The 18,740-nt window shown below is 47.6% G+C and overlaps 1 protein-coding gene across 1 annotated transcript in view; it reads left to right on the plus strand.

Annotated features, from left to right (window-relative positions):
• Positions 1-18,740, plus strand: part of SERPINH1 (serpin family H member 1) — a 151,605-nt gene that overhangs the window by 65,628 nt on the left and 67,237 nt on the right. The window contains exon 4 of the mRNA XM_044071143.1: positions 6,212-6,444. Within this exon, the coding sequence (XP_043927078.1) occupies positions 6,212-6,444 (233 nt within the window). The remainder of the gene's footprint in view (positions 1-6,211; positions 6,445-18,740) is intronic.

An 18,740-nucleotide genomic window follows, 5' to 3' on the forward strand; every position in this document is an offset into this window, starting at 1 on the left:
TCGTGTGGTGTCTGGTGCACAATGTAGTATACCATATCCATGCTTTTAAGTGTTCACCGGTTTCCTAAAACAGGTAATCTGAAGTAGTTAACCTCATTTTATCTGCAACCCGTGGGTATTTGGATCCATATCTGATCTGAGCCAGCAACTTTACAAGAATCTGCTCTGAGCTGCAAGCTCCTCCCCCTTACCCGTAACCCATCACCATCTCCTGCCTGACCCCAGATCTTGTTTGCTGCTTCGTGCATCAGCTCTGAGCCTTAGGTTTTTTGTAAGTGCTTTTGGGATTTTTTTTTTTTCCTTGAGTTTTTCTCATTGGTTCCCTTTCCTCCCCCTAAACGCTTGTTCATCGGTTATAGAAAAAAAAAAAAAAAAAAAAGTTTGTGAGGTAGTTATTGTGTAGGCCCTTCTTCCCTATAGTGTGTGCGTGGTCACTAGTGTGTTGGGGTTTGTTAGGCGTGGCTGCTTTTGTGAGAAAATGTCAGAACAGCCAAAATCTACTTTCAAAAAATGCACAGTGTGTGGCCGTAAGCTTTCACCGGCGGATGGTCACACTCTTGTGTGGTGGTTTCCTAGGCATTGCCCACTTATCTGCCCAGTGCAGTGTATGCGCTGGATTCAAGTCCGAGGGCCCTGAAGGATAGAAAGGCCAAACTGGTGGCTAAAGGACTGCTCCCAGCTTCCACTTCAGCCTCTGCTTCTGCAACGGCACGGGCCCATCTACGTCCTGGGTGTCCCCGCCGGCAGATCCCATAGTGGATCTTACTACGCGGGCATGGAAGGAGCCTGACACCATAGAGCCGATACCTAAACGCCCGGACAAGATTCTTTCTCCACCCTCTGACAGGCATGGTATAAGGGATCCCCTGTGGATGCTATGGTGGTTAGGCAGCCACCAAGAGGGAACAGGCTCAGGAAAGTTCCTCTGTCCACCCTCCGGACAAGGAGTCCAGGACGGTGGATCAATTTGGGAAGAGAGTATATTCTTCAGCGACGTTTTCCATCCAAACATTGAACTACTTGGCACATGTTATATGACTCCAGCGAGACCTAGTCACGGAATTAGCTGAGTCGCCCCCAGAGTCTTTGTCACAGGAGGACAAGCGTCTGTTCTCTGCAAAAATGTCGACTGAAGTCGTATCAAACACATCCATACGCCTCCTTTCCCATGCTATGGAAGGAGCAGCTAGGGTGGCTGGGACTGACTTAGCTATGAGGCAACATGCTTGGATCAGACTGTGTCACTTTGCGGACCCCTTCAGGGCATCTTTTACAAATTCTCCCTTTGTTTCTTTTTTTTGGGAAGACTGTGCGTGACACCCTTGTCCAGAGTGTGAAAAAGATGGGAAGACCTTGTCTGCCATCGGAATCTGCTTCTCTAATCCTCAAAGATCCTTTTTCAGGAACCAGAGTGGGCAAAAGAAGATGTGGTTCTGGAAATCAGTTTTCCCGGGACTGTCGGGATAACTCGTCCCCTAGAGTCAGGGGGGGACTTGACAGATGCAGTCCCAGAGGCAGAGGGGGTCCGAGGAACTTTGGGTCTAGGGAGCCCTTCTTGGACAGGCCTGCGCAGCAGCCTTGAGGGGTTGCCCGACTGGCTACTCTGGAGGCAGTCGGGGGGAGATTGTCATTGCACCCAATGGCGTGGAAATCCATAACTGCAGATCGTTGGGTGCTTCAAATGGTATCCAAAGGTTACACCATCCCATTTGTTGTCCCTCCAATCCAACCAAAGCGCCTCCCAGATGTCCCACCCTCTCAAAGGGCGACGGCAGCGCTAGAGGTTTTCAAGCTGCTTCAAAAATGAGCCATTGAACAGCCCCCCCGATCAGTCTGGGTCAGGCGTTTACTCCAGTTTCTTTTTAGTGCCAAAAAAGACGGGGGACCTCAGACCCATTTTGGACCTGTCAACCTTAAACCTGGCTGTCGCCAAACAAATTCCGGATGGTCACCCTGCAGTCATTCTACCTTTTCTTCAAGAATGCGACGATGTGCTCAATAGACCTCCAGGACGCTTACTACCACATCAAGTTTTACAGAAGCTCCAGGAGATGGAAGCCAGTCATTTCCAGTTCAGAGCCCTATCCTTCAGTCTCACCACAGCCTCCAGGGTGTTTACCAAGGTAGTGGCAGTCGTAGTGGCTCACCTGAGGCTTCAGGGGAATCTGGTATTCCCTTACCTAGATTGACTCCTTGCTGCCTCCACCAGGCATCTTCTTTGCCAAGCCAGAGACTCCTTCCTTCATCTTGCAAACCTGCTAGGGATTACTGTCAAAGTTTCCAAATCCCTCTTGGACTTTTTCGGGGCACGGCTGGACATCCTTCGACTGAAAGTCTTTCCAACTCCAGACAGGGTCCAGAGTCTACAGGCTCATGTATCAATAATTCTTGGCCCCAGGTTACTGAAGGCGGGTGACATTCTCAGAGCCCTGGGCTCTATGGCTGCAGCAATCTCTATCCTCCCCTATGTGCGTCTTCACGTGCGTGTTCCTCAATGGACTCTAGCAGTACAGTGGTCTTGGCTAGATCTCCCCATGAAATACCAAATTCAAATCAGAAAAGCAGGGCGTCACTCCTCTGGTGGGTCCAATCCCTGGAGATTGTAGCAGGACGCTCATTTGTTTCACCCATAGCCAAGTCACAGTGACCACGTACACCTCCCAGCTCGGGTGGGGGGGCATTATCTGGGGAGGATGGTGCAAGGCACGTGGTCAGAGATCGAGAGCAGATTGCACATCAATGTTCTGGAGATGAGTAGTGCTTTTAGTATTGCAAGCCTTCCACACTGTTCTTTCTCCGGGGGCTATTGCAGTTCAGGCGACATGTCTGTTGTCTGGTACATCAACAAACTGGGAGGAACCAGATCTTACCCTCTGTCACGAGGCCATGAGAGTGGGCAATCTCCACCAGTTGGTTTCTGATTGCAAAGCACATCCTGGGACGCTTCATTTTAGCGGACAGAGTGAGTCGGGCTATTCTAATGCCATACAAGTGGTCTCTGAAACGGTCAGTAGCAGAGGAGATCTTTATGTGGGGACAGCCTTGCTGCGATCTCTTCGTATCTCCTTCCAACGTGAAGTGCAATGAGTTCTTCACTCTAATTCCCTCACCGGGGGGGGGGGGTCCTCCAGAGGTGCTCTAGTCCATGCTTGGCCTCCCAAGTTACTGTACACTTATCCCCCATTACCACTCAGTCTGAAGTTTCTTCAGAAAGCTTGCCGAGCTGAGGTGCAAGGTGAACCATCATTGCCCCGTTCTGGCCTCGTCAAATATGGTTCCCCTTCCTCTGGTCTCATGTTCTAGCTCCTCCTTGGATTCTGGATCCCTGCCTGGATCTCATTTCTCATCCCTCTGGCACCTGTCTGCCAAACCTGGACAGCCTCAAGCTGACAGCTTGGTTGCTCCAGTTCCCTTGATTGCGAGGACTACCGGTCTTTTGTCTTCAGTGAAAGCTGTTCTGGTGGCAGCTCATAAAGCTTCCACTAGGAAGATTTACCGCAGTAAATGGAAACTCTTCTCTATTTGGGCTTCCCAGAGAAACCTGGATACTTTTAATGCCCCTGTCTCTGCAGTGCTGGATTTCTTAGCCAGCATTTTTCAGCAAGGGGCTAATTCTTCCACTGTAAAAGTACAGCTGGCAGCTATTTCGAATTTCCATGCTGGTGAAAACAGACTTCTTGACTGTGTAAGGCCTTAAAGGCACCTTTCTTTTGCGTCCTCCAATTAAGGACTCTGTTCCCCCTTGGGACCTTACCTTGGTTCTCCAGGCTTTAGTTGCTTCCCCTTTGAACCTGCAGCATCAGTAGATTTGAAGTTCATATCCTGGAAGACTGCCTTCCTAGTGGCCATTACGTCAGCTAGGAGGGATTCTGAGCTTCAGGCTTTGTCTGCCGTGTCCCCTTGCATGATCTTCCATAAGGACAGGGTTTCTCTTCATACAAACCCTTCTTTCTTTCCAAAAGTGGCTTCTGAATTAACCTGCCTGTTTTCTTTCCAAATTTTCAGAACAAGGGTGAATATAAACTGCATTTGCTAGATGTTCATAGACAACTTTGTTTTTTATTTACACAGAACAAAGCCCTTCCGTAAGTCTGACCAGTTATTTGTGTCTTTTTCTAAGCCCTTTTTTGGTAAAGCCATCTCCAAGGTTTCCTTAGCTAGATGGATTACACTATGTATTTTGCAAATTTACAAAGACAAAGGATTGTCTCCACCTGGTCCTGTTAAAGCTCATTCTACCAGATCTATGGCGACATCTGCTGCTTTTTGGTTTAGGGTCTCATTGGATGACATTTGTGCGGTAGCAACTTGGGCAAAGTCACATACCTTCATTTCTCATTATAAGTTGGATTTGATCTCCAGAGGGAGAGCATCCTTCAACTCTGGTGCTCAGGAATATCCTTCCATGAGGGCCTCCCAGGAGTTTGTGTAGCTGGGAACTCTGTCCCACAGGTTGCAGATAAACCGAAGTTAACCACTTCAGATAAAGAAGTTATGTACTCAACATAACGTTCCATCTGAGCAGTTATACTTCATTTTTCTGCAGCCTTCCCACCCTCCTTCCCCGAACCTTCTCATGTGATATTCATGTGTGGTTTGTTCTAAGTTGAGTTGCCGATTGGTTTGAGTTGCGGCAAGCTCTTTCTGAGGGAAGGCAGGAGATGGTGATTTGTTATGGGTAAGGGGGAGGAGCTTGGAGCTCTGAGCAGATGCTTGTAAAGTTGCTGGCTCTGATCCGATATGCATCCGAATACCCACAGGTTGCAGAAAAATGAAGTATAACTACTCTGATGGAATGTTATGGTGAGTACATAGCTTCTTTTTTCTTTTCACTCTTTACTTTTTCTGGTGTTTGTAGCTGGTTTCTCTCTCTCCATTGAAATTATCATTGTATTATGACTGATTTGCAAATGTTTATGACCAGTTTCTCTCTTGCGATGGAGTGTACCAGCTAGGTGCATACTGTGTTCAGACTTAAACGTATGACTTGGGGGAATAAATAGCTGTTTTAATTATGCGAGTCCCTTCTGTAGTAGGCTTGTTCTCTGGACTGCATGGTGTGTTGCTGCTGTTCAGTTTGTGCATGCTACCCTGGTAGAATTCTTTAAGGAGAGGTCTGTATTGTCATAGTCATTGATCATTCACAGCAGCTTTGTTTTGTAACTTTTTTTTTCTTTTAAGAGCATTTGTTGACATTTAAAATCCTTGCAGAGAATTTGGCTGATGTACCAAATTCCGGTCAATTATGGATATCGAAGTTCGAGTCCCTGGCTGTTCATGCCCATTTTAATGGGCTTTCCAGTCCTTCCCTACCTTAACATATTTGATGTTGTGGTATGATTTTCTTTACCCAAAGATTAAAATCTTGGGATGATCACGGTGACATGTTGGCATTTCAGGACCAAGCATCAGCTGTAGGTAGATTGTGTTTGCCATATGAGAACTATCACCCTGTTTGACTAATGCCTTGACTCTTCATGTTTTGATTATTGCAGTTCTCAAGAGTACCTGTCTGGCACTAATCTGACCTTTAGAACTCCATGACATAGTTACTGCTGGTGTGAGTTGTTGCAGTCCTATTACTCCAGGATCAGCACTGACTGCCTGTATGTTTTCATGCAGTCTTTAAGAGCTTGGTGATTGTTTTCAAAACAGTCAAAAGCCCAATGTGAGAGAGGTGTTTTTTCTGGAATGCCCAAGCTGATTGCTTCAGCCACACCGATGTTGATAGTCCTTTTTAAAGTGTGACTTGAAACTTTTAATGCAAGGTTGTTTGCATGTTAAGGCACTCTACCTTTGGGTTCTGTTTTCCATGTATTTTAATGGAAGGCTTGAGGCAACTATGGTGAGCACAGCTACTAGCCCGATAATTACACGGTGCTTCCTGAATAAGAGATACTGATTTTTAATAGTCAGTTATATATCCGTTTTAAAGCTAGAAGAAAAAATGCTAAACCTGAGTTTTCCAGAACCATGAATTTCTTTTCTGCAACTCTGGGCCCATATGACAGTTGAACACATTTGCTTTGAGATATTTGGGTACTACTAGAGTAGAAATTGTATTCTGCGCAAAAACAGGATAGTGCTATCTAGTAAACAAATGAGCTTTCCTAGCTAAGCGGACATTAAGCTACAATGATTGCTTTGTCTCTGTGCTCTGATTTATTAAGTATCCATGTCTTTTATTAACAGAAAACGTAACTTTTTCTAGGCTTCTACAACTTTTATGATGACGATGCCAATAAGGTTCAAGTTCTAGAAATGCCTTTGGCACACAAATTGTCTAGTATGATCTTTGCTATGCCTTATCATGTGGAACCTCTGGAAAGAATTGAGAAGCAATTAACAAGAGAGCTGCTTAATACATGGACCAGCAAAATGCAAAAGAGAGCAATAGCTGTATCCTTGCCCAAGATCACTTTGGAAGTCAGCCATCAATTGCAGGTAAGTTGTGCTTCTATGTTCATTTACTTAGGTGTGTGTGTGTGTGTGTGTGTGTGTGTGTGTGTGTGTGTGTGTGTGTGTGTGTGTGTGTGTGTGTACTTGGATACAATTGTGCCATGTTATAATTTAACTGCATCTTCCAACAAGTGTTAAAACTGCTGATTTAAGAGTTTGTTAGTAAACTATAGTTATCATATGCTTGGAGTTTCACAAATACATTGTATGTAGTCTTTTGTGCCAAAACCTAGTTATACAGCAGTGTCTTGGCTCTAGATTGTCGTTGTTGAAGTGATTCCCCGAAAATGGTGGTGGTGGTGGTGGTGGGGGGGGGTTGTGGGTGGATATAACTAGTACACTGTCAGGATTTTGCTTTTTCAGAAGGAGTCTTACTGAAATTGTACTGTTCCAAAAGTCAAAATTTGTTTCTTTTCTGAAGTTCTGGGTACATAATATGTACATTACATTGTTTGTATTGTTTGCATGATTCAATTTGCAGTTTGCATTTTGGCCACTTCCTTCAGTAGTCATGTTTCTGGTGCTTGCTACTATTTTCTAGCATGATCATAGCCGTCATAGTTTGACCCCCTCCCCCTCCATTTCTGTTATCTGCAGACATCTTAACAATTTCTGGGTTTTCTAATGATAAACATTTGTGGTCATTAAGGACTTTGAGGTCATTTTAAAGAAATGACAGTATGAGTCCTTTCATATGTCGTAGTCTGTGTCTGCACTTCGGTGGTTAAGCTACATAGTTTTAAACCTTCAAGGCATGCACAAATGCTTAAGTGAGCTTTCCATAAGGAAAGTGACCTAGCACTGCTTCTACTGTGCAACTGCGACATGTGCAGGCAACAACATAGCTAACGGGAGCCTTTTGCAACAGGGTGAAACATTGAAGTCCTCTGTCATGTATAGGCAGTCCACACATGCTTGTATCACTGACCTTTAGGTTGTGGTTTACAAAATTACTTTCTGTGCTGCATGAGAACTTTGCTACCTGTATTCATAAACCAGCATCTTAAAAATTGTCTCTTGAGCTGATGCAAATGTTGAAAACTGTCCTTAAGTTTGAATACAAAATCATAACTGTAGTAGACCTCTCCTACAGGCTAGCTGTTTATCCTACCACAACTGATGGCCATGTACTGTCAATCATTGAAATTGCTGTTTAGTCAGCGTAGTTCGTGTATATTGCATATAGTTACCAAGTAGCATGTTTCAAAGAAAGTTCTCAGCAATTTACTCACTGTATTGTATATTACTACCACAGGCTGATACCACTATTGGAAAGATTCTGACTTCTATACTTTTCTGTATTTTGAATGCTCACGGAGCACTACATTTGCTCATTTAAGAATAGCATACCTGAGATGTAAGTGCTTTTGTTTCATAATGGAATGAGTGGTGGTAGAAATGTTTATGCTGTTGTCATGTAGCAAGGTGTGTGTGACACACTTTTTCTTACGATGGCATTACCACAAGTGCTCCTCACAGGGTTCATTGCTCCAGTAGTATTCATAAGCATGGGAAATAGCTGCAGGTGAATGGCAGTTCTAAATGGCCAGACTCCCAGAACTTTTTCTTTCTGTATCACTGCAGTATCCAAAACCGAAGAAATCTCCTGCCCAGGGCAACCTGATGCTCAGCCAGTGTAAAAAAAAGTAATGGTCTTGTATGCGCTCCCTATACAGAACATAGAGCATAAAAGGGACATACAGATGTAACTACCCAGAATTTCTTTGCCTCCAGTTTGAACATCATTATTGCTAGTTGGTCTGAATGCCTTATTGCTGTGCTGAATATTTAGCCACCAGATAAGTGCCCCGTTGTTGTGTTTTTTCCATTTTTCTTGGTCTTTTATTTTATTTTGCTGCCTAGAGTTCATGTCATCCAAGAAGGGAAAATGTCAGTGTAGGAGGCAGATCCCCCATAAGGATCGTCATGAACACTCTTTTTTTTTTTGTTTTGTTTTGTTTTGTTTTTGTTTTTGGTTTTTTTTGTGCTTCCCACAACCATACCTCTTGTAATATCTGTTAAGCATTTGTACATAAGACACTTAAATGGCCAGGGAAGACAAAAGGCTTCTATCTGGAAAAACAATGGCTTAAACAGCCCAGGATACCATGGCAGAATCCTTTAACCCAGAGATACTATTGCTACATAAGGCTCAGCCGGTCTCTTTAGCTGCCCAGCCACCACCAGATGTCCTTGAAGTGAGTAATACCTCCTGTAGATTGTTCAGCATCTATGTCAGATTCCTGTGTTGCAACTCTGTTGGAGGCTGGCATGGATCTGTCTTTTTGCATGTCTTCTGAGGCTTTGCAATCATCTGCTCTGGATGTCAAGGGGGAACAGTGGCTGATTTATCTGTGTCCTAGAGGGATTCTGCAGATACTGGTTGGGGAGGAGATTTCAGGTTCTCTTACTGAATTTTGCCAAGGGTCAGAACCTCCAGTGTTACGGCTGATGTCCCCTCCAAGAAGAGACAAAAACTGAATCATGTTTTGGTCTGCCCTAAAGATCCTCAGGGAATGGCAAGAGTTAGTTTACTCTTGGTTTGTTTTCAGCCTTGATGGCCCTAAAGCCTCCTCAAGGGTTTTTTGTACCTGTTCCTCCTCAGACCTCTACCTCTTCTAAACTGCTTAGGGAACCAGATTCCTCATGAGGATTCAGTGTCTGATGGGTCTTTGTCCTATTCTTCACATATGCCTTTGGCTTTGGCTTATGGCTCTGATGAAGAGAAGTCTGTTAGCATTGAATCTCCTTTTGAGAAATTGTGCTTTGGGGACACAATTGCTAGGATGATGGAATAGTCTGTGGGATTCTTAAGTCTGATATTCAGAGAAGATATTCAGAGTTGCTTCAGGTGGATGCTCCTAAACCATTGTCAATTCCTCCTGTGTTGGTTGCCTTGATGGATGCTTTCACTGCTGCTTCCAAATCTCCCAATTCTCTGCCTCCTCCTCTGCCTACGAAACCGGATAGGTTCCATTCCTGAAGATTGTCAATGTTTATTTAAATGTCCTTCTGCTGATCCTGATGTGGTGTCTCTTCTGATAAACCTAAGATCTGAAGTAGGGACTTCATTTGTCAGCAACCTGTGGGTCTTGGATCCGATATCAGATCCGAGCCGGCAACTTGTTTCATAGCTAATGGATACGAGCTCCTAGCTCCTCCCCTCACCCATAATCCCCTGCCAACCCTCTGCCAACCCTCCATGACCTCAGATCTAGTTTGCCGCGCTTGTGGATGGCTGGATTCCATTGAGCTCTAGAAAAAAATCGTCAGTTAAGTCTGTTTTTCTGTCAAATTTCTCTAACTTATTTTAAAAAAAAGTGTGTGTTTAGGTTCCCTGTAGTATTCAATTTTTTTACTTAGTGTGTGTGTGTGTGTGTGTGTTGTGTTTTGGGGCCTGTGTTTGTGTAGCACTACCTTTTTTCTTTCAAATATGGCTGAGGCCCCAAAAGCCATTTTTTCTAAATGTACCGAGTGTGGCCATAAGCTCTCCCCGGCTGATGGCCACACTCGGCGCGATCGGTGCCTTGGGGTTGAACACTTTTTACCTCAGGCTGTACCATTTGTGCAGCGTTCAACCCCAGGGCACTGAAAGAGGGGAGGTCGAAGCTGGTCCTGGTGGGACTTTGCTCCGGCCTCCGCTGCTCCCGTGGCACTACCACAGGCTGTGGTTGTTGCCACTCCTGCCCTCCTTCCTTCGGCCGGGACTCAAACTCCCGTTAAAGCGCCGGAGGACAGGGAGGCTAGGAGGGAGAAACGGAGGGAGAAGCACCACAAGCGGCGGGCCGAGGCCTCCGCTTCGGCCCCGCCAGCTAAGCAGGCTCCTCCCTCCACTGCTTCTAGGTCTCCTCCTCCTCGGCTCCAATCTCCTTGTTTCTCCCCAGGTCCGAGGAGGAGGAGGTCCGATCTTCATCGAGGCGGCATTCCAGGCCTGCCTCTGGCCTCTTCGAGATCAACGTTCAGCATGTCTGATGCAGACTTGGACTGGATGATGCGAAGATTCATCCAGGCCCAGCTGCAGATGGGAGTGCTCTTGCCCCCCCCCCCCCTCTTCGGGGGGGAGCTCGACACCATTTTTCGCTCCAATTGCTCCTTCTCCGACCCGCTACCCGGGTTCAGAGCATTCGGAACCGAGCAGCATTGGAGCCGGGGGTGGGTCGGCGCTGACAGTACTTGGTACTTCGGATCCGACCCTGCCCTCAAGCCTGTTGGATCCGACCTCTCTGAGCTGTGGCCCGAGCTTCGGATCCGAGGGATTCAGTGTGCCTTCGGCTCCGTCCAGGTCGGAGCGCACTGGTCCTTCGGATCCGATGGTCTCGGTGCCGGTTCCAATCCCTGCATCGGATCAGAGTGGGAGCCGACTCTCGGAGCCCAGAGAGTGGTTCCTCCTCTGCCTTCGATGTAGTGGAGAGGGCTCAGAGCATCTGGACCCCCGGCCCTCATCTCGGCTCCACCCTGCACTCCCTCTCTGCTGGGCCAGGCTTCCATCACCCGGCCTAAGGGACAGCCTGCTTCAATGTCCCAGGTAGTTCCATTGGAACAGGATGTTGCTGGCGAGACCTCCTCTGACAGCCCCCCCGAGGAAGTGCCCTGCAAGCATAAGTGCAAGAGGAGGCACGTGGATTCCCCTGAGTCCTTAACTGAGGACACTGACTTGGATGAAGGGGAAGGCTCCCCAAGATCACCCCCTGAGGATGTCTCCTTTGGAGACATCATGGAGATGCTGGAGATCAGAGGTGGGTGGTCTGCCCCCAAGTCTTCCTCAGAGTCCGTGTTTCTGGAGGCATTCGAAGCACAGGATACTAAGCCCCCCTCAGACCGGTTACACTGGGGCAAGGGTCCCCCTGTAGATGCCATGTTGAAGGCGGCAGCCACGAAGAGGGAACTAGCTCAGGAGAGCCCCTCAGTCCATCCACCGAGCAAGGAGTCCCACTCAATGGACCGCTTAAGGAAGCGAGTTTTTAGTTCGACCTTCTCGGTAAGGTCTGTGAACTAAGGTCTCTGAACTATATGGCACATATCAGGATGCAGCGGGATCTTATCAAAGAATACGCTGCCCCCCCCCCCCCCGAGTCCATGGCGGCGGAGGACAAACAATTGTACTCCACCCGAATGGCCACTCTGAGATCCATCTCAAAACCTCTATGCGGCTATTGTCCCATGCCACCGAGGGAGCCGCTAGGGCTAGCGGATCGGGCCTAGTCATGAGACGTCAGGCCTGGCTCTGTCATTGTGACTTTGCGGAGCCCTTTAAAGTGTCTTTTGCGAATGCCCCTTTCGATGGTTCTGCCCTGTTTGGCAAAACGGTTCACGAGACTTGTCCAGAGCGAGAAGGACGGGAAGACGTCTGCCATCGGAGTCCGCTTCTCTGCTCCCCCGCGGTCCTTTTCGAAGAACCAAAAGGGTCCGAAGAAGATGTGGTTCCGGAAATCGCAACATTCCCAACCTGCTCCGGACAACCAGTCCTTCCGTGGCAGAGGAGAACAGGGAGGATGCTGCCCGAGGGGCAGAGGGGCTCCAAGAAACTTTGGGCCCAGAGAATCTTTCTCTGACCGGCCCACGCAGCAACCCTGAAGGGTTGCCCAACTGCTCCACTCTGGAGGCAGTCGGGGGGGGGGGCGCTTCTCGGAGCACCTATCAGCATGGGAGTCCATCACGACAGACCACTGGGTGCTTCGAATTATATCCAGAGGGTACAAAATCCCATTACTTCATGTCCCCAAATTCAAGAACCTCCCCGATGTACCACCCGATCAGAGGGAGGCTGCAGCCGCAGAAATTCAGCAGCTGCTAAGAAAGAGCCATCCAGCCCGTCGCCCAAGACCAGCTCAGATTAGGGTTCTACTCCAGGTTCTTTTTCGTGCCAAAAAAGACTGGGGACTTGAGACAGATTCTAGACCTGTCCTGCTTGAATCTGTCGGTAACCAAGGAAAAATTCCGAATGGTCACTCTTCAATCTATTCTCCCCCTTCTAAGGGAGAACGATTGGATGTGCTCTATAGACCTCAAGGATGCGTACTACCACATTCTAATGGACAGACTATCCAGGAGGTTCCTCCGATTCCGGCTGGGAGCCAGTCACTACCAGTTCAGGGTCCTTCCCTTTGGCCTCACCACAGCCCCCAGGGTGTTCACCAAGGTATTAGCAGTGATTGCGGCCCACCTGAGACTCCAGGGAATACAGGTCTTTCTGTACCTGGACGACTGGCTCCTGACCGCCCCAACAAGGCATCTACTTTGCTCAGCCAGAGATTTCTTTCTCCGCCTAGCCCCACAGTTAGGCATCACCATCAATGCCGACAAATCCTTTCTGGCCGCGACACAAGCCATAGAATTCTTAGGAGCCAGAAAAGACACCAGAGATCTGCGAGCCTTTCGACCATCCGAATGACTACGGAATTTGCAACTTCATGTGCGGGCTATCCTCCAGAGACCCCACCGGCGGAATTGGTCCTGAGGGCGCTGTGCTCCATGGCAGCAGCGATAACGCTCCTTCCATGCGCCCGTCTGAACATGCGGGTACTCTGCAGTAGACCCTTCTAGTACAATGGTCCTTTCTGTCTTTTCCTCCATCACCCCATTGCTATCAGCAAGGCTTGCAGGAGGCCTCTATTATGGTGGCTCCATGCTCCGGACCTCCATACGGGCCGACCCTTCTGCACCTCTCCCCCTCTCGCCACGGTGACCACGGATGCCTCCCGCCTCGGTTGGGGGCATTATTCAGGCAGGACGGTCCAAGGCACGTGGAACGATACAGAGACCTCCCTGCATATCAACGTTCTGGAGATGAGAGCGGTGCTGTACGAGTTGCAAGCACTTCAGAATCTCCTCCCCGTAGAAACGATTGCAATTCAGTCTGACACCATGTCTGTTGTCTGGTACATCAACAAACAGGGGGGAACCAGGTCTTACCCTCTATGCCGCGAAGCCATGAGAGTGTGGGAATGGGCGATCTCCACCAACCGCTTTCTGATTGCAACGCACATTCCAGGGCGGGCCAACATCCTAGCGGACAAACTCAGTCACACCCTTCTTACCCCATACGAGTGGTCTCTCAACCCACTAGTAGCGAAGCAGATATTCGCAATATGGGGGCAACCCTGCTGCGATCTTTTTGCCTCTCCCTCAAACACCAAATGCGGCAATTTCTTCGCTCTGATTCCCCTTCCAGGGGAAACTCCAAGAGACGCTCTGGTGCATGCTTGGCCACCCGGTCTACTTTATGCCTATCCTCCTCTACCCCTGATGCTGCAACTCTTACAGAAAGCCTCGCGGTTGGGGAGCAAGATGATCCTCATTGCCCCATTCTGGCCTCGGCAAATTTGGTTCCCTTACCTGTGGTCTCACCTAGTGAATCCCCCTTGGATTCTGGATCCCAGTCCGGATCTAATCTCCCATCCGTCGGACTTACCGACCCCAAATCTGGACAATCTGAAGCTGACAGCTTGGTTGCTCCAGTTCCACTCCTAGTTAGGACTCCCGGTATCTCTTCACCAGTCAAAGCCATCCTTGTGGCAGCGCATAAGCCCTCCACCAGGAAAGTGTACCGCAGTAAATGAAAACGTTTCTCCATCTGGGCGGAGCATCATAATCTAGATCCCTTTATGGCTCCTCTTCCATCCATATTAGACTTCCTAACCGAACTTTTTCAGGAAGGCGCTAGTTGCTCAACTGTCAAAGTGCAATTGGCTCCATCTCCCATTACCATGTGAGACATGACACAGTGCCCTTTGTCGGCCAAGTTGTGTAAAACCTTTCTCAAGGGCACCTTTTTGCTTAGACCCCCCTATAAAAGAAGCCGTACCACCTTGGGATCTTTCACTAGTTCTTCAAGCCCTGACTGCTCCACCTTTTGAACCTGCTGCTTCAGTAGATCTCAAATGATCCGAAGGATATTGCCAATATCCTGGCAGATCGATTCAGTGCCAACTTCACCCCCCCCTCTCACCCCCTAAATGGCCCATCTCAATACCGGAAGATTGCCAAATTCCAGTAATAATGGCCACACAGGTACAAAACGCACTCTCTAAAGCCAAGAATACAGCATCCATGGGACCAGATGACATCCCGGGCTGTGTACTACATGAACTACAATATGAACTGGCACCTCACCTAAGTGTCATGTTTAATCATAGACTCACCTCAGGTTTCGTGCCCACTGAGTGGTGCAGAGCTACAGTTATCCCAATCCACAAGGGGGGATCCACCTTGGATCTCGGAAACTACCGTCCCATCAGTCTGACAAGCCTTATCTGCAAGGCCATGGAGCGTATTATCATGGAACTTATAAACAAAGACATTGGCAACCTTCAAACACTGGACCCCACCCAATTTGGGTTTGTGAAGGGCCGATCTGGTCTCCTGAAGCTGATTGACTCATCAGTCTCCAGAGCCATGGACAAGGGTAAGGTGGTCCACACAGCCTATCTGGACCTTGCCAAGGCCTTTGACACCATCCCCCACTCTGGAATCGTAGATAAACTTGCTAAGTTGGGCATTAATCCCCATGTCACCCACTGGGTTGCTAAATGGCTTACTGATAGAACCCACACTGTAAAAGTAGCCGACTCCAAATCCAGCTCCAGACAAGTGACAAGTGGAGTACCTCAGGGTTCAGTCCTGGGGCCGCTCTTGTTTGGCATCTACTTCTCTGAAGTACAGGTCAACACTAAGGGACTCTGGCTAACAAAGTTTGCAGATGACTGCAAACTGGGAGCCATTATTGAATCCCCAAATGATGTGGATACTCTACAAAAGGGCCTTACAGAAAACAGATGCTTGGTGCCAGAGCCATGGGCTCAAGCTCATTTGCCAAGAAATGTATTGTTATCCCCTTTGGGGGAAAAAACATGTATTCATGAATTACCATATAGGTGGCAGTACACTAAACACAGAAAGTGTGATAAGAGACTTAGGGACACAGGTGGACAGTGGTCTCACCTTCGATAACCACATCGCCACAACAGTCAGGAAATCCTATGTGGCACACTTCATCACAAAGGGCTTTTCATCCAGAAAAAAGGAGGTCATTGTCCCACTGTACTCCTCCCTCATTAGACCCATTATACAACGCCCCATTTGGTATGTACCTCTCAAGACATTTGCAACAACTGGAAAGGCCTCAGAAATACCTCACTAGAAGAATCACAGGCCTAAAGCAGATGTCCTACGCTGACCGCCTTAAACTCCAGCTATACTCTGTTGCATATCGTCTACTCAGAGGCAATCCCTGCTTCTCATACAAGAGCATGTCAAACCCAGAGCTGTTGGACATGCTACACTTAAAGAAATCCCAATCCCTCAGAGCTACACGCTCCAGGGATCTAAACCTTGTCATCACAATAAACAAAACATGCTGGAGGGATAGGTTCCTGATCCAGAGACTCCCCAGACTCTGGAATAGATTGCCCATACATGTCAGAGTGCCTCTTTGGACCTCTTCAAGAGGAACCTTGACGATTGTATGGGAGAAAGGAAATTCACCCCAGGGATCACGTCAGTCGCCCTGCTAGACAGGGGTCCAGGAAAGTAAATAATGTGGGAAGAAATAGCCAGGGAATTGTTATGGCTAGGCTTGTATAGGCCCTAGGGCCAATAGCCTAGTACCAACCTATGAACCTAAATACTTGTCCTGGAAAACAGCATTCCTTGTAGCCATTACTTCTGCGAAAAGAGTTTCGGAGCTTCAAGCTTTTTCTGTGAAGCCTCCTTATTTGATCTATCATCCGGACAGAGTGTACCTCAGGATCAATCCCTCTTTCCTTCCCAAAATAGCATCAGAAACCAATATAAATCAATCCATAAATTTACCGTTTTTCTTTCCTAAATATCAGAATAAAGGAGAGTACAAGCTGCACTCATTAGATGTTCATAGGCAGCTACATTTTTATACTCAGAACAGCTGGTCCTAGACAATCCGACCAGCTGTTCATTTCCTTTGCCAAATTTAATTTGGGGAAAGCAATATCAAAAGTATGTCTATCACGCTGGATTTTACAATGTATCCTATTAGCGTACCAAGCCTCTGGGAGACCCGCACCTGAAGGAGTTTGCGCACATTCCACTCGTTCCATCTCTACTTCTGCGGCCTTCAAATCTAGAGTTCCATTGGATGATATTTGTTCGGCAGCCACTTGGGCCTCATCTCATACCTTTATTAACCACTACAAACTGGACTTGATTTCTAGAGGGAGAGCGTCCTTTGGCTCTGCGGTGCTCCGCTATATACTTCCATGATGGCCACCCAAGATTCAGATAGCTGGGGACTCTGTCCCACAGGTTGCTGACAAATGAAGTCCCCTACTTCAGATTTAAGAAGTTATGTACTCACCATAACGTTCCATCTGAGTAGGTAGCTTAATTTGTCTGCAACCATCCCCCCTCCTTCACCTTGGCCTTCAGCGGATCTATGTTAGTTGGAATACCCTTTTTGGGTACATATTGAGGGGCAAACTCGATCTGAGGTCATGGAGGGTTGGCAGGGGATTATGGGTGAGGGGAGGAGCTAGGAGCTCGGATCCATTAGCTATGAAACAAGTTGCCGGCTCGGATCCAAGACCCACAGGTTGCAGACAAATGAAGCTACCTACTCAGATGGAACGTTATGTTGAGTACATAACTTCTTATTTTTGCCCTATTCCAAACTTTTGACTTCTGATAAGGATAGCTGCGCAGTGGAGAGGATTGGTAAGTTTACACTGCTTTTACTTTGGCCTTTAGGGCTTTTAATTACTAGACACACACGACCAGGTATGCTCTAGCCTTGCTTGCTTAGGCTTGTCATGTTATTTCTGACCTTCCTAATTCTGAAAGCAAACGGCATGCCACTTTAAATGTAGCTATAATGCTGCTAACACCTCTTCTATGGCTGCAGCTTTTGGGTCTGTCATGAGGCGTTATTCTTGGCTTCACCTCCAGTCTCTGCCTGAGGACATTAAGGCCAAGTTGTTGGATGTCCCTTTGGATAATGTAAATCTTTTTGGGACTGCTGCTTGATGAGTTTTAAGTCTCTCCAAGAGGTGGGCAATGACTTGTAGGACCTTTTAAATATATTTTTATATCTCATATCCCTAACTTCCAGAGAAATTATTTTTCTACATCTTTTGTTCACAGGCAATCCCACCAGGCCTCCAAGGGTAGGAAGGGTGGTAAGAGGGCCCATCTGCTAAGGCTTTTCAGATTTCTGTGGCCCAGAAGCCTTTTTATCTGATAAGCCTGCTTCTCTTTGACAATTTGCCACCCCCTTCTTTGTCCCTTCGGTTTTCCCTTTGCCTTCCAAATTAGCGTCTCATCACTTCAGACTCTTGGGTCTTTTTCTCAAAGTCTCTTTCCAAATGCTTTCTCTTCAAACCTTGTTTCCTCTTCTGTTACCCCAGGCTTTTCTGGTGTTCTTGGATCTGAAAGATGCTTACTTTCATATTCCTATTCACTGTCTTTTTAGGAAGTTTTTATTTTTCTCTGTCTTGCATTCATTTTCAGATGTCCTTCAAGGATGCATCTGCAGTCATAACATATGGGTTGTCCTGCCTCAGGCAGCCCTTCGGTCGGCCGGATTCCAAAGTCTGGGACTGGCCTCGGCTGATGTTGCACTTTCCCCGACGTCAGAGCATCTGGGGTATAAAAGCATCAGCCGACGCCATTTTCCTCAGTCTTTCTTGCCGCGCGGTGCCCGAAGCAGAAGCTGTTCGCAAGTGCCGGTCGATCAGATCCATTGAATTCGGCTACCGAAGACTTCGAAAACAGCTAAGTACCCCGTTGGGGACTCTTTCTTGCCTCAGCCGATGTCAGACAAAGTAAATAATTGTTTAACTTGTGGGAAACAAATACCTCATAAGGATTTCCATTCCTACTGCCTTCCTTGCTTAGGCCCAGACCACGACGTATCTGCCTGTTCAGCCTGTGCTTCCTTCAACCGACGAACTCTTAAGACGTCGGTCGGAGTTTGCAGAGGAATTTTTTGGGGCCAGTTTTGCTTATAAAATGCCGTCGAAGACTCTGTCTTCGCATTTGGTGAAAAAACGGAAGGAAAAGGACCGACACTCGTGGCCCGCGGTTTCGGCTGAAACCCCGACTAGGCCTACCGCGAGTGTCTCTGGTTCGGCCGAAACAGAGTCCTCTGAGATTCCTACTTCCGAATCCATTCTACTGACCACCGAGGCCCCGGCTGAGTCGGCTACCGAACTTCCTACTGAAACCAGTGTCCAGGAAATGTCCGACAACCATACCTTTGGACATTTCTACTCCTGCACGTGGGGCAGCTAGGCCCCCTGCTTCCATGTCCA

This window comes from Protopterus annectens, chromosome 5.part0 (assembly GCF_019279795.1).
Source record: "Protopterus annectens isolate FY-2018-M chromosome 5.part0, PAN1.0, whole genome shotgun sequence".
Classification (NCBI taxonomy): Eukaryota; Metazoa; Chordata; order Ceratodontiformes; family Protopteridae; genus Protopterus; species Protopterus annectens.